This window comes from Stenella coeruleoalba, assembly GCF_951394435.1.
Source record: "Stenella coeruleoalba genome assembly, chromosome: 13".
In the NCBI taxonomy this organism is placed as follows: domain Eukaryota; kingdom Metazoa; phylum Chordata; class Mammalia; order Artiodactyla; family Delphinidae; genus Stenella; species Stenella coeruleoalba.
The window spans coordinates 5,729,352-5,743,341 of NC_137159.1; the positions used below are offsets into that span (position 1 = coordinate 5,729,352).

The 13,990-nt window shown below is 49.2% G+C and overlaps 1 protein-coding gene across 50 annotated transcripts in view; it reads right to left on the bottom strand.

Moving 5' to 3' along the window:
* MAP4K4 (mitogen-activated protein kinase kinase kinase kinase 4) overlaps positions 1-13,990 on the bottom strand; it is a gene marked incomplete at its 5' end in the record, with an annotated part of 171,531 nt that overhangs the window by 42,528 nt on the left and 115,013 nt on the right. For all 50 annotated transcript variants that reach the window (XR_013830945.1, XM_079940172.1, XM_079940191.1 and 47 more), the window contains 7 exons: positions 103-313; positions 1,809-1,881; positions 3,126-3,301; positions 6,666-6,744; positions 8,170-8,224; positions 10,613-10,743; positions 11,169-11,259. Coding sequence is in view for 49 of the 50 variants with exons in the window: in XM_079940172.1 (XP_079796298.1) it covers positions 103-313; positions 1,809-1,881; positions 3,126-3,301; positions 6,666-6,744; positions 8,170-8,224; positions 10,613-10,743; positions 11,169-11,259 (816 nt within the window). The remainder of the gene's footprint in view (positions 1-102; positions 314-1,808; positions 1,882-3,125; positions 3,302-6,665; positions 6,745-8,169; positions 8,225-10,612; positions 10,744-11,168; positions 11,260-13,990) is intronic.

Sequence of the window (13,990 nt, forward strand, 5' to 3'; positions counted from 1 at the left end):
GGCACGACCTGCTTCACGAGGCCACGGAGAATGGTCCTTTGGGCATCTGGCCACGCCTGTGAACAAAGACCGGGACCCCGGCTCTGGCCCGCGCGCCCCCACCTCTTCCAGCCGTCGCCGCTGCTCCTTCTGCTGCTCGATCCGCTTCTGTCTCTCCGCCAGCAGCTGCCTCTTGTATTCCTCCTGCTCCCTGAGCTGCTGCTCCTGCAGGAGCTGCTGCCGCCTCAGGGCCTCGGAGCGCTCCTTGTTCTCCTGCTGCAGCCTCAGGAAGTCCCGGCGCAGCGTGGACTCGCCAGGCACGTTGACGATGGAGCTGCAGGAGGAAGCGGGGCTCTAAGGGGCGCGGGCCACTCCACGCCCACGCCCCGCCTCTCCCGAGCTCCTCCCAGCCCAGGACCCAACAAACTAACAAACCCACGGGGGTAACGAGCCTTCGACTCAGTAGCATCACCCCTTCTTTCACCCCTTCTTTCACCGTCTCATAAATATCTTAAAACTCTGTCCTGGACGTTTGACAGGACATCTCCACGTGGGACTCTCCCATCAACTCAAATTGCGATGAAGAGCTGAAACCACCTCCTGCCACACGTCATTAGACCCTCTGTGACCGCCCTGCTTCCCACCAGAAACAGCAGCATCACGTCCCGGGATTGCCCGGGCGGTAATACCAGAGCAATCTCCAGCACTGGCCGTCCCCTCGCCTTCTCCACGCGGCCCAGCATGCCTTGTCAGCTCTCCCCTCCCACTCTCTCTACTTGCAAGGCCGGCGGCTGAGCCCAGGTGGGTCCCAAGGATGAGCCACCACACAGAAAAATTAGCGTCACTCCTAGGTGGTCCCCCGGCTGAGAGTCACTTCTCCGCTTTCAAAACTCCCAGAACAAATGGCAAATCAATCTTCCTAAACTGCTTCTTTCGTTATATCGCGTCCCTAACCCAACACAATTATATTGCTCCTGCAATCAGTTCAAATTACTCTAAAAATCTTAGTCTCTGATGGATTCAAATCTTTTATGGAACTATGGAGTTTTTTTCAATAAATTCTCTTCTCTCTTGGTATGCTCTCTTCAAACTCCCATTCTCTGCACACAGGTCCCCACAGGTCTCTCGAACCACCGTCCCTACCCTCCTTTTGTCTAGCTGGTCAGCTACGTGTAGCTGCAGCTTGAACACCAGGCAGGCAAGACCATTATCAAAGACTTTAAATCCTCTCTTCCCTGATTAATGAGTCGCTGTGAGGTTCATGCTACCACATCTTCAAGCTTCTGCTTCACTGTACCTCGGGGAGCCAGAGATGACCAAAACGACTATGAAGTGGATCAGGACAGAATATCACTCCCAATAGAGGCAATGAAATGCCGACGACCACACCGGCGGGAAGAACAAAACCAACCAACCAACCAACCAACCAACAAGTCTTGGGAGAGACTCCAGTGTTTTCAAAGGGGGCCCTGCTAGCCCATGAGCAGGAAACTGTGTGTGTGCAGGCCTGCTTCATACGCTACAAGACGTCTTCCATCCACACCTGCTGGAGCAAGTAACGCCAGTGGCGAGCTCCCCTTCCCCAGGACCAGACACAACCTGCGTGTTTCCAATTGACCGGGGGAACAGGAAGCAATGCAGTCTCGGTAAAGAACCACGGGGTCAGGGGCTCCAGAGGCCGAGAATGTTTATAGGAGTCTTTGAAAGAACAGAAGAATGCAAGATACCAAGGCACTTTCAGAGTAACTGCCGACTCCTTCCCGCTGCCCGGGCATCTCCCGCAGCCCCGGCACCCCCGAGGAGCAGGGTCGCGGGCGCCCCGCCTCTACCTGGGCTCCCCCTCCTGCTCCGGCGCCTCCTCCTCCTCCTCCTCACTCCCGCTGTACTCGTACTCGGTCTCATCTGTAAAGAAAAGGACAAGATAAACGAGTCAGTTCGCGAAGCGTGACACCGCGTGTATAGGTGAGCATCTCCGAGGGCATCACCGCCAATGAAAACCGTATATTCTTTGAGAAAATAGTAAAGTGTGTGGAGAACGTGGGGGTAGGAGGGGCGTGACACCAATTCCCACCGTGAACGGTGCTCGTGCCCTGGGCCGGCCGTACTTCCCACAGAAGAGCAGATTCTCTTGTATTCCAGACAGTCCCCTGTGGGACGCACGGCTATGCGGGGACAGGGCTGTGAGAGGGGCCCCAGAGCCCTTGACACCTAAGAAAAGTGGTCCCGGAGCATCAGCAAATTCACAAAGTCCACTCTGATGCCAAAACTCGAAAGAAAGAGATGAACTGCCCAAACCAAGGCAATAAGGACTGTGTCTGGTTACTTTCAGCACTCGGGGATGGCCCTGAACTTGCTCTTTGTTAGTTTCTTCTTTGGCCCTGAACTTGGAGTGTCAAAAAAAAAAATTCAGCAACGGGTTGCCTGTTATCCAGCGTCGTTCTGTAAAGTTCCTGTTAAGAATTCACAGAACAGGAAGGTCAATGGGAGCCAGGGGCCCCAGAGAAGAAGGTCTAGAGAAGACGGTGGTGAAGCCTGGCCTGCGCGCTGCTGGGCAGGAGGCCCCGTTGAATCCAGGCAGGTGGACACAGAACACGTCAGGATAGGAAACCCAGACACGGGGGACCAAATGGAACCTTACGTAATCAGCAAAGCGAATGTTCATGTTGTGCAGTGAAGACAGAAAAGCAGTCAGGCCGACGGGGCCCGGGCCTCACCACACCACCCCCATAAAGTGCAGGAAACCCTGGGGCTCCCGAGCAGGAGAGGAACGGGACAGCACATGGACGGTGATGTTCCCCGCCGACGCTCGGAGCCCCGCCTGACGCAGACAGAACACAAGGTCCACGATGAAGTTAAAAAGCACAGCCACGAAGACGTGCCCCCGAGGAGCAGGACAGCATCGAGTGCTGACTGGCCACAGTGCCCACTACCCAGTGTCAGCCTGGCAATGCGCTGCACAGCGCCGGTCCCCTGTGCCGGAGCCAAGCTGCCCCCTCGGCCCGTCCCCGGGCGCAGAGCAGAGACAGACCACTCGAGCTCCGGCCAGGTGGACACGAACGCGGGTGGGAAAGGAATAATAACCTACTCTGGTTGGCAAAAACCTAAACAACTGTTTTTTAAGATGAAAATAAAAACAGGTTTAATACCTTTCTCTCCTCTCTTCTTCCTGGTCCGGTCTATATGGTCCTTAAGCTGGATCCTAACCTGCCTTTCATTCGGCTGGTCCCTGATAAAAGGATGTTTCAGAAGCTGCTCTGTGGAGGGCCGCTGCATGTAATTCTTCACCAGGCACCCTTCTATAAAACTAAAAAATTTCTTTGACCTAGAAGAGGAAGTAAAAAAGATCATCAAATTTCTACCACAAAGAGCAAAGCTCCAAACTACCAGTAACTTACAAGCTTGCAAACAGAGCAGGGCTCCAGAATTCACTGTGAACAACGCTGCAAAGGCACAGGGATAAAACAAGGAACAAAGCTGGGACCACGGGGCCCGGAGCGTCACTTCAACACGGTTTAGGAGTCGCGCCACACACGGGGGGCCTCGGAGGCAGCTGGAGTTACTGCTGCTTTCTGACCGTGTCGTCACGGGGTAGTGGAGGCCAGGGAGTAAAGGGAGGTCTTTGCTAACGTAAAGATGGCAGAGGAGAGACGGCGGGATCCTCTAAGACAAGGACAGACACAGAGTAAGAAAGGGAGCCGAGTAAGTGACTCGGGGCTTGATCCTGTCACTGCGACGTTGCCATCAGTTTCAGGCTGGTTTACGTATCAGTTCTCTACGCTTAACGTTCAGAGGCAGAAATAATAGTGCTGAGGGGGGTGGGGGGCAATGACCCTGCAGTTAACGTTTACCCCACCAGCCACTTTATTTTTGCCTGTTTCTCCATTTCTGGCTCACAGTGACCCCCTCCCTAGCCTCGGCTGACGCACTCTTACCCACCCTGTCCTTCGAGACTCAGCTCAGACACCCTCCCGCCGGTAAGCCTTTCCCGGCAACACTGCACCCCGCCCTCCCCAGGTCAGGAGCCTTTCCTCTGGGCTTGTCTGCAGGTAACACACTGCACACGTCACGTTTATGTTTCTCTCTCTCCTCCTGGTTTAAAACGGTACAGGCCAGGCCTGGTTCCTAACTTCTCCATTTGTCAGCAATGCCCAACTCTGAGCATGTAGACTACAATAGGTATGTAATAAATTTTTGTTGAATGAATGAGTTATTCAGTCTTTAAAAATGTGGTTGAGAAAGAATTAGTTCAGTCCTTTCCAGTTATTTCACTGCTTTTAAGAATCATTTGTATTGTCTTCTGTTTCTACTCAAACTTACTATTTTTGTTCAATTCAACAAATATTTATGTGTCAACGACGTACGTTTGTTTATGCTAGGCTCTGTAAGAGATACACATAGGAAATAACGTATGTACACACAATAGCGGATGTATACTCAAACTGCGAGGACGAGAGAAGAACCACTGCCTGTCGACAGTGGAGTGGGTCAGACATCAAGAAAAAGGAGGATCTCTGCCATTCCAAAGATGGGAGAGAAAAGCCACTGTTCCAGAGGAACAGAAAGCACAGGAACAAGGCAGAGGAGTACTACAGGGAACAGTGGGTTGTTTTCTGCCACTAGTATGGAAAGTGGAAAAGGGTAAAAGAGAGAGGCCAGGTCAGCTCAGAGAAGGGCCCTCAAGTTGTGACTTTAGTCTATGGTTAAGGAAGAATGCAGAGGATTCGACACAGCAGGGATGGAATGCTCTTAGCACACAGATTCCCAAACCCCACTGCCCACAAAGATCATTTTGGGAGTTTATTAAAAATACAAATGCCTGGGTCACTCCTCAAACTTAAGAAACTAGAAACTTTGAGGTTGGAGCCCTAAGTGAAAAAATTCCAAAGGGATTCTCATGTGCCGTGTACAGATTAACATCTGAGAATCGATGATCTGCAATGTATTCTTGAAAGTCGATGACCAGGTTCTGCTGAAAGAGAGTTCACTAATCGTCTTTTAAAGGCCGCTTCTCCAAAAACAGTCGTGGAAATTTACATCTGGTGGACAGGAAGACAGCGACCGTAAAGGAAGAAGGACTTCCTGTCTGTAACCCTCTCCCCCTTAGAACACCTGGGTGAAATGAGGCAGTGACATGAACCGCCGAGAATGCATCCAACCCAGCTCAGGTAGAGGAAGTTTGGTGGGAGAGCACAGGCAGGATCTACTGGCATCTACATCCGTCTCTTCAGCTCACTGCACTATACACACACAGTGGTTAATGCAAACCCGCAAGTCATGGACAGAGTGGGGGCCGACTGACAAACTGTGAAATACCCCGAAGGTGAAGCAGCAACTCGCTTTAATAAAACCTGACAGAGAAAAAGAAAGGGGAAAGTGAGCGTCCTTCAGTTCAGCAGGCGCCGGACGAAGTGGCACCCAGCCCCGCAGCTTACTCCCTGGTGACATCTACTGGCCACCCATGGACGCCCCCGGTTATCATGTTGTAACACAGGAGACCAACCGGGGCTAAATCGTTGCACCCGTCCCGCCTTAAAGAACCTCGCCAAGAACTGGTTAAGTGGAACAAGACGGCCTAGGTTCCCCAGAGCTGAATGTGGTGAAAGACGGGATAAAGGAGGAAACCCCGCCAGCAGACAAAGGTGGGGAAAGCATGGGGAGGGCAGGGAGAAGCAGGAAAGAAACGAGCGGCGGTACATGTGCATGTCCACACCCACGATGGGAGAGAGGCCTCACGACGCCCTGACAGCCGGAAGACCGAGGCCCGGAGAGAAGGAGCCTGAAATGGAGATCTCTGGCCTATTTCAGAATCAGAATCAAGAACCTAAGAAGAGACAACACCACCTGGAAAACTCATGAGAACAGTTTCAGAAAGGAAAAAAAAACCCACAGTAGGTAAGACAAACAGCAGAGCCCAGGAAACAGGAATGGCAAAGGAGGGAGGGAGGGAGGGAGGGCCCGAGTGCATGAGAGCCCGAGTGCAGACGCGAATCGACAGGAAAGGACTCAAAGGAACCCTTGGGAGGAAACAAGTGGGCAGAATGCTCAAGTGAGAACACAAAGCACTGCCCTTTCCCTCCGAGATTTTAAAACTACACCAAACCAGCTTCACCCCACACAGCTGCACTTAACGCTTTCCTGCACGGAGGTCGTCACCGTCTCCCTCCCTGGCATCAATTCTGTTTAGCAGATGCGCAAGGAGGGAGAAGGAAGGGGGTGGCCCAGGGAGAGGACCCCTCCTCCAACGCAGGCTGCTGGGACGACAGGGGCCCATCTGACTTCAAAGTTCTGCAATAACTACAGTAAACCACTCCATGAATTTTAAGATATTACTTCAACTGCGGAACTACAAGTCAACACAGCTTTGCTTCTTAATGTAAAGATGCTTAGAAACATTACACTGAGACGTATGTTTAAGTATTAAAATGGAACCTTTTTCTTTAACGTGTTCTTGTTTCACAGGGTGGCTTGTCACTACTGTATCATTCAAGCACAACTGATCAAGGAAAAGAAACATTAAAAAATAAAGCGATACAACACTTTTTAACCGGTGTTCTGGGGCACTGGCTCTTGTGTTCTTTTGGACTCAGAATGGCCAGAATTTTGCCTTGAAGTCGAACTAGAAAAAGGAACGATTTTTTTTTTTTAAAAAGGAAAAAAACAGCAACAACAAAGCACACACAGCTTACCATTTTTTGGACTTCAGCCGGGGAGGAGGGTTTCTGGGGATGAGAAACAGTGCTCTCATGGGATGCATGTCACAGAGAGCTGGGGAGAGGAGAGGGCGTGTCAGTACGTACTCAGGTTACTCATTCTTGATCTCTAGGGGCACGCGCTCTGCCCGTCGTCTGATCTGCCCATGGTCTGAGCGGCATGCTTTACGTCAGGCAGTCTGCACATCTAGTTATACAGCTGAGGGCGTACCCTGAATACCCCACTTAAACACAGCAAAATACGAGGAGGGAAAGCGCAACGAGAAGAACATACAATTTCAAACAGACATTGGAAAGTTTTCATAAATCAAAGCTAAATATTGATTCAACGTCCTAAAGGAGTGAACAGCTTAAGTTGCTACACCATCTATCAGATGACAATGAGATAACTTTATTTTCCCAGGGTTGTTGTGAGGATTAAATTAGACTCGGTCGTAAAGGCCTTCACACAACACCTGGAACACAGATGCGTTAAGCCCTTCAGGAACGCTCGCTGCTGGTTGTTAGAGCGAGTGTGCCTACGGAAGAGCAAAAACGGGGGCCAGATGGGACTGTTTAATTCTGTGCAATGACTGCCTGTTCTCCGATCACTTGCCCAACAAAGGCGTGTTAGGTGCATGTGTACACACGAGTATGTCACATCAGGTATTTCCGAGTGTTTATTCACCTTCACGAGACTCTTACAAGGCAGCTGGGACATGGGGGCCAAAGAAAAGGAGGGTACTACTGTTCCTGCCGTGAAAGAGAACCGAGACAAAGGGCCAGGCAGTCCTTCCCCGTCTCGGTTAAGGGAGCACGTGGTGATCAAGACGGACGGCCGCTTCTGCAGTGCAAACTAATCCTTAGCTGTGGGCAGCCTTTTATCATTCATTCAACAAATATTTATTCAGCAGCGACTATGTATCAGGAAGTTATACATTCTTTGTATACACTTTTTTTTAAAGGGGGACTGGCAGAAAATGCTGTTTTCCCCTTTGCTCTCTGAAACTCTACCCTGTTCCTCATTAAAAATCAATTTCATGAAGTTGTCATTGATTTAATCCAAAGCAGAAGCAAAACTTCACACAGATAATACTGGAAAAAGTTATTCCACAGATAAAAGGCTGTGCCTCTATTTGTAAAGTTAAAATGTAAGAAATACTGAAATTTCCTGTGGTAGGACCAGTTTCACGGAATATTAAGTTCAAACTGTAAAAAGAAAAATTACTGTGTATTATCTGACATCAGAATAATTTCAGGTCACACGTCTGATTACAACTTAAATAAAAGATAACATAGCCCACGGACCTCAGGGAGATCTTCAAAAGGACTAATGCATGCCAAGAATTCCTTTCACATCGAAAACTCCACTGTATTTATGATTCCTTCATCTGAACGCCCCATCAGGAACAGTTTCATCCATGCAGCCACTCTCTTTGAAGCCTTGAGACTAGGTTTAAGTTACACAGAACTGGGCTGAAAAGGAACGCAAGCTACTTACGGGGAGCGCCTTCTGCCATCTCAATGGCTGTGATGCCGCACGACCACAGGTCACTCTGCAAACAAAGCGGGAAGTTAGGACACTGTCCTTGCTGTGAGGCCCCCAACTCACCACTACTGATCGTTCACACAATGACGCACTTGCATTCTGTGGGGTACGAACCAAAAGGAAGTTCGCCAGGAAATTAAAAGCACAAACACATCTGGAGGAACACCTTCCAAAAGAATGAATGAAAGATGCAATAAAGATAACACTGATTGTTAATTAGAACCGCTCGTATCTATGATTGAACAAAGTTGGTTCCCCGTTACATCTTCTCCCTACCCGCCCACTGTGGGCTCTGCAGTTCATCATTTCTTCATTTCTTTCCAAGCATTTGATGATTTAGACTCCCAGCCTAGACAGATGTTTACTCTTATGTTTTATGACAATATCTCGAACTTAACTATGCTGTTAAACGTTTAAAGGCTAGAAAATACTCTTTATGAAAGGTCCTCAGAAGAATTAATAAAATCCACCCTCGCTCACTAAACGGAATCAGGCTGCCACGTCTCTCTACTCTTCCTTTAAACTTAGGGGTGTGAGATAAGTTAAGTGCACGCAGTCTTTCCCTTCCGATTCCCCAAAATATTAACTTTAAAATTTGAATTATACTCCTTTTGTTTTAGGCTACGCCATGCGGCTTGAAGGATCTTAGTTCCCCCACCAGGGATCAAACCCGTACGCCCTGCAGTGGAAGCGTGGCGTCCTAACCACTGGACCACCAGGGAATTCCCTAAAATTTGAATTTTAGCTTTCTCCCCTACTCAAATACAAATTCCATGGGGACAGGTATGTTTGTCCGTTATTCACCTTTGTATCCCCAGAGTTGTGACTACCATGTGGTAGGCATTCAATATACACTGGATGACAGATGAGGTTTTATCAGCTAATTTCTTAAAATCCAAACAAGATTTTCTAAAAGCAGATAACAGATGTTTTTTCATCATTAGCCTTCTTTTGTTTAGACACTATCCTAATAGAGAAATTTACTTGAAGTTGCTCCGTTGCAGGGTTTTCCTGAATAACCTATAACTCTGCTATGGAGACTCAAGCACATGTGTTTTATCACAAGAATAAAGAGGCCCATGAACTGCTCCCTTGTTTTTACGGAGTTTTCTACACCCTCAGGTCCAAAGAGCAATTCACCACCTTAACCAGAAACTAATATGGGCAGCATCCGTGGTGGGACCACCAGGCGTTGACGCTCCCTAGGGTGACGCAGACAAACGACGCCCATCTCCTCTCAGGGGATCCCGGAAGGCTTTTCTCGATACTAATGGAGCCTCTCCAGTCCACAGAAAACAAGGTAACTGACATGACAAAGACTGGAAAGTTAAAATTCAGAAATGGTAAGATACATCTAAAGGGCGGAACACTGCCTCTTCAGCAAGGCAGTGTCATGCAGAAAGCGGGAGCTGGGGGAGAGGGTGTGATAGTCTTCACTGAAAGATACTCAACCACCAACCAACCAAATACAACGTCTTGTCCTATACTGAATACTGGTCTGGACAAACCAGGTGTAGACGAGCTGGGTCTAATTATGGACTCTGCATTAAGGAATCACTTTTAATTTACTTAGGTATGATAATATTTTGGATGCGTTAGAAAGGTTTTCAAATTTTAGAGATACATAATGACATAACAAAGAGTGAAAACTTCTAAAGTCTATAATCTATCTGAAAATATTTCAGCATATAAAAACATAAAACAAATATTCCTCTCCACCACAGGCTCACATTGAGTTCCAGTAGTTGGGTATTTGTAATGAATACTAAATACACTGGCGTGCTGTAAGATAGGAACTCAATTGTGAGTATCATTAACACGTACATCAACCACTCTGACTCATTTACTTAAGGCGACAGAATTTTTAAGTAGTTTTTACAAACATATTCAACCCGAGTCTGATGATCAAATATGGGTTTTACATCAGGATCAAAAAGTGCATTATTGATACAAGTCCCTAGAGGTCACTCTAATAGTTTACATATATTTGTGACCAAAGCAAAGCTGCAAAGCTCTTTAACAACACTCTAAAATTTCACACAGACGAAGCTATTGCTATATATTGCCAGTATTTTTAAAATAATAAATATCTGATTATAATATATCCTTCAAGTTAAAAAGAACGGCAAACAGGGCAGAAGCACTGAATTTACTCAGGACAAAAAAATTTCTACCGACAACGGAGTGACACACAGCCCCACCCCACCTTGAAAGCAGCATCGTACTTAGTAACAGAACAGGGGGGATGCAGAATGGACTAAAAAAAAACAGCCTCAAGATACTGTCCCAGCAGAGGTGCCCCTGCAGCAGGGGTCCATGTGGTCCTCAGTGAAGCAGCAGGAAGGGGGACTGGAGGCGGAGCCCCACCCGCAGGAAGGCAGGGCCGGCGCCTCACCCTGTAATCATAGGTGGCGTCGGGGTTCTCGTCACAGGCGATGACCTCGGGAGCCATCCAGTACGGGGTGCCTATGAAGGTGTTTCTCCTCCCCACGGTCCTGTCCAGCTGAGCACTCACACCAAAATCCACTGTGGCAGGAAGAGGAAGGAGGGGAAGGAGAACACAATTAACAAACCAGTCGACGGCAAGGTGAAGAATGGGAGGACCAGAGGCCTTCAGAGTAAACCACACAGAAACGCTGCACAGACTGCAACCTCCCACCAACAGGGATAAGGGGCACCCTCCCCAGGGCCAAGCCACCAAGACGGCAGACGCTCGACCAGCCTGGGAGCTCCTGGGACGCTGGACCCGCCACCTCCCTGAGCATCCCAACAGCGACCGCCAGAGGGACTTCCGGATGAGCCAGGAGCACGGGGGAAGGGAGTCAGGAGCCAGACTAAGCAGTAAGCCCAGCTCCCAAGCCTTAAATAAGACAGAAGGAGAAACGGGGTAACGTTTTCAGCTAACTGCACTGGGACAGGGTATTAGATCACGTGGCACGCCCATCACATACCAAGCTTCACCTCTGCGTTCTCGGTCAGCAATACATTCTGGCCCTTGATGTCCCGGTGAATCACGTGATGGATGTGGAGATGCGCCAGTCCCTGAGCAGGAAAGTCAGGTCTGGATTTAGTTCTCTGTCGCTACAAGGGACTAGCCCAGAACACACCCTTTATAATGAAGTGTGCACACAGGCCAGAAGTTTCTGGGAACATAAGATTCAACCTCAGTGCATTTCCAGCAAGACATCACCCATGACACCACACAGAGAGAGGCACCCACGATCCCAATGGGTCAGGGCTACCACCTTCTAGCTGCTCCCCAGCAGGACCATCTGCAGTGTCTCTGCTGTCATTTGCGCTATTTGTGTGCAGGGTGGCTCCTTTCCCACGCTGCACGCCTATCTTACAATGGCCGACCCTGGGGGCAGATCTGAACTACACGCACCCAGGGGAAAAGCAAAGGGCGGGAGTGGGCTTTAAGGTCTGGCCCTTGAATCCAGCCTGGTTTTCCCACCAAAGAGCGACAAACTGCTAACTACTGATCGACCCGACCTCCACCCCACGTGCAAAACAACTCTGCCATCAAAAGAGCTTTATGTTCAAGTATCTTTCTTTCCCAAGGAAATAAATCCTACTGGGCACACAGCACTTTCTGATGACCTCGCATCTGGAACGAAGCCCAGAGAAGGCCTCCGATGAGAGGTGGTGGGAGAACAAAAATACAGTTTTCATCCAAATATGGTCAGAAAGCCCAAAAGGCATCATTCTCACAACTCATTTACTTGTCCTGACTTTAGCTAGAGAAGCCAAATCGACAGCCTGCCTCCGTAAGCTACAAGCAGCCTATTAACTCCCCAACGTCTCAATTCAAAAAGCGCAGATGAGAAGTAACGACTCCTTTGATTTGTCCTGTTTAACTTCTTTGTGGGGTTTTATTGTCATCGTTACCTTGTAGGCTATGAACTAAATGTAACAGCTGCCCTAGAACATTCATTTTTCTAACATGGGGGTTTCTAAAATCATTTACCAGTCTGCCTGTGAGACAGAAGAGAGCTTATGCCATGGCTCTGTGTGTTCTCCAGCACTTGGGATGTGCAGTGTTACACCACAAAGCACCAAGTAGGGGGGAAAGCACTAAAAGTATACGGCATCTTCATGGTATCGTTAGGAAGAAACTCCCTCCTTTCAGCCCGGTGTACCTTTGAACAGCGGAAGAAGAGATGAAAAACTGCAGCTTCCCTCTTTCGTAATTCCTACTTTTATTACTTGAGTTCATTTTTTATTCTCTTAATGTTCACAAGCCCCCCTTCTCACACTTCTCCAGAATTATCTTAGCAGCAGACGTTAAGCAGCCACGTCTTCTCAGACGAACGTGGCCTGCCTGCACTCTGGTTCCTGTCGAGCAATCCCTGTCCTAGGGCTGCGGTTACTGCCTCTGGGAGGGCCCGCTGCTGGCGTGTCTGCCAGCTCGTACAGCGCAGGAGCCCGAGCCGCGAGGATCTGCGCAGCGGACACAGTCTTCCTGAATGAAGGGCCTGGGAGGGAGGGCGTGTTCCACCGCCCCCGCCATGGTGAGCTACAGTCCTTCCACTTCGGCAGAGGTGGCAAGTCCAGTACACAGTCAGCGTCTGTCCAAGAGCAAATGAATCAAGGTCCACAACTCGGAAACACGGTCCTGTAAGTCCGTCGCATTCACAGAATGAAGCAGCAGTCAAAGGCCGTCTTCGGTGCCGGTTGGGAGAGGCTGTAACTGCCCACACTCAGGATGATCTATGCTGGTTTCTATGAAAACGCGAGGCTGCCGTGTGGATGGTGACCATGGAAACGGGCCGGAAGGAACACGCGGCTTCGTGTCTCGAGGCTCTCGGTGGGCCCAGGAGAGCTTTTCTACTGCCGTCTGAGACCCGCGTGCCCACAACTCTCAACCTGCTGAGATCTTCACTCCACAGCAACTGACTCTACCGTCCACCAAGGAACGAGGAGGTCTGTCACCACAGAAATCAGCCCCCGGCGTGCCTCTGGGACGCCCTGCTTTCCTTCCCCACGAGCGGCCTTCTCACCACTCTGCTCTCTCTTTCCCAACACTGACTCCCGTGACCCGTGACGAACACACATGAGTACATGATACCGACTCTTCCAGAAGCTTCTGTTTGAAGTTAGTCCATTTAGACGTTCGTCGTAGGAAAAATTCCCATCCTAGATGAAGTGACGTGAAGGAAACTCTCGTTTCAGGTGCCCACGAGGGCGGAAAACATCTGCTGCATCTTGAAAAGATGTTCATTGAGCTACTATGTTCAGGTTGATCTGGGGCCTCAAGCAACCTGGGCTTCTTTCCAAAAATGCTGTCTTGAGTTCAATGGTGGAAAAACAGTTGCATACACTTAGTTACCGACCCACGTGTTATATTAACTGATTCCTGACACTGAAACTCATTTACTTCTCATAATAATGGTACTTCCTTCATAGGACTGGGACCGAGATTTTACATATGAAGAAAGTAAGTCTGGAAAGTTGAGTAACTTGGCAGGGGATGTGCAAAAGGTAAGCAACAGAGGCAGGACTCGAACCCAAGTCTACCTCACTTGGGGCCCATGCTCTTAGCCACTGCTCTCTCCTGCCCACAGGACTCGAACCCAAGTCTACCTCACTTGAGGCCCATGCTCTTAGCCACTGCTCTCTCCTGCCCACCCTGAGGTTTTCGTTATCAAGATAATAAACACACCTGCCCACTCACTGAACTCCCTCACAGCAGTACAGGGCAGGAGGCTTAGCTTCCCATGTTAAGTCTCCTATAATAACCATAAAAGGATCTTGATATTTTTATAATGAAACT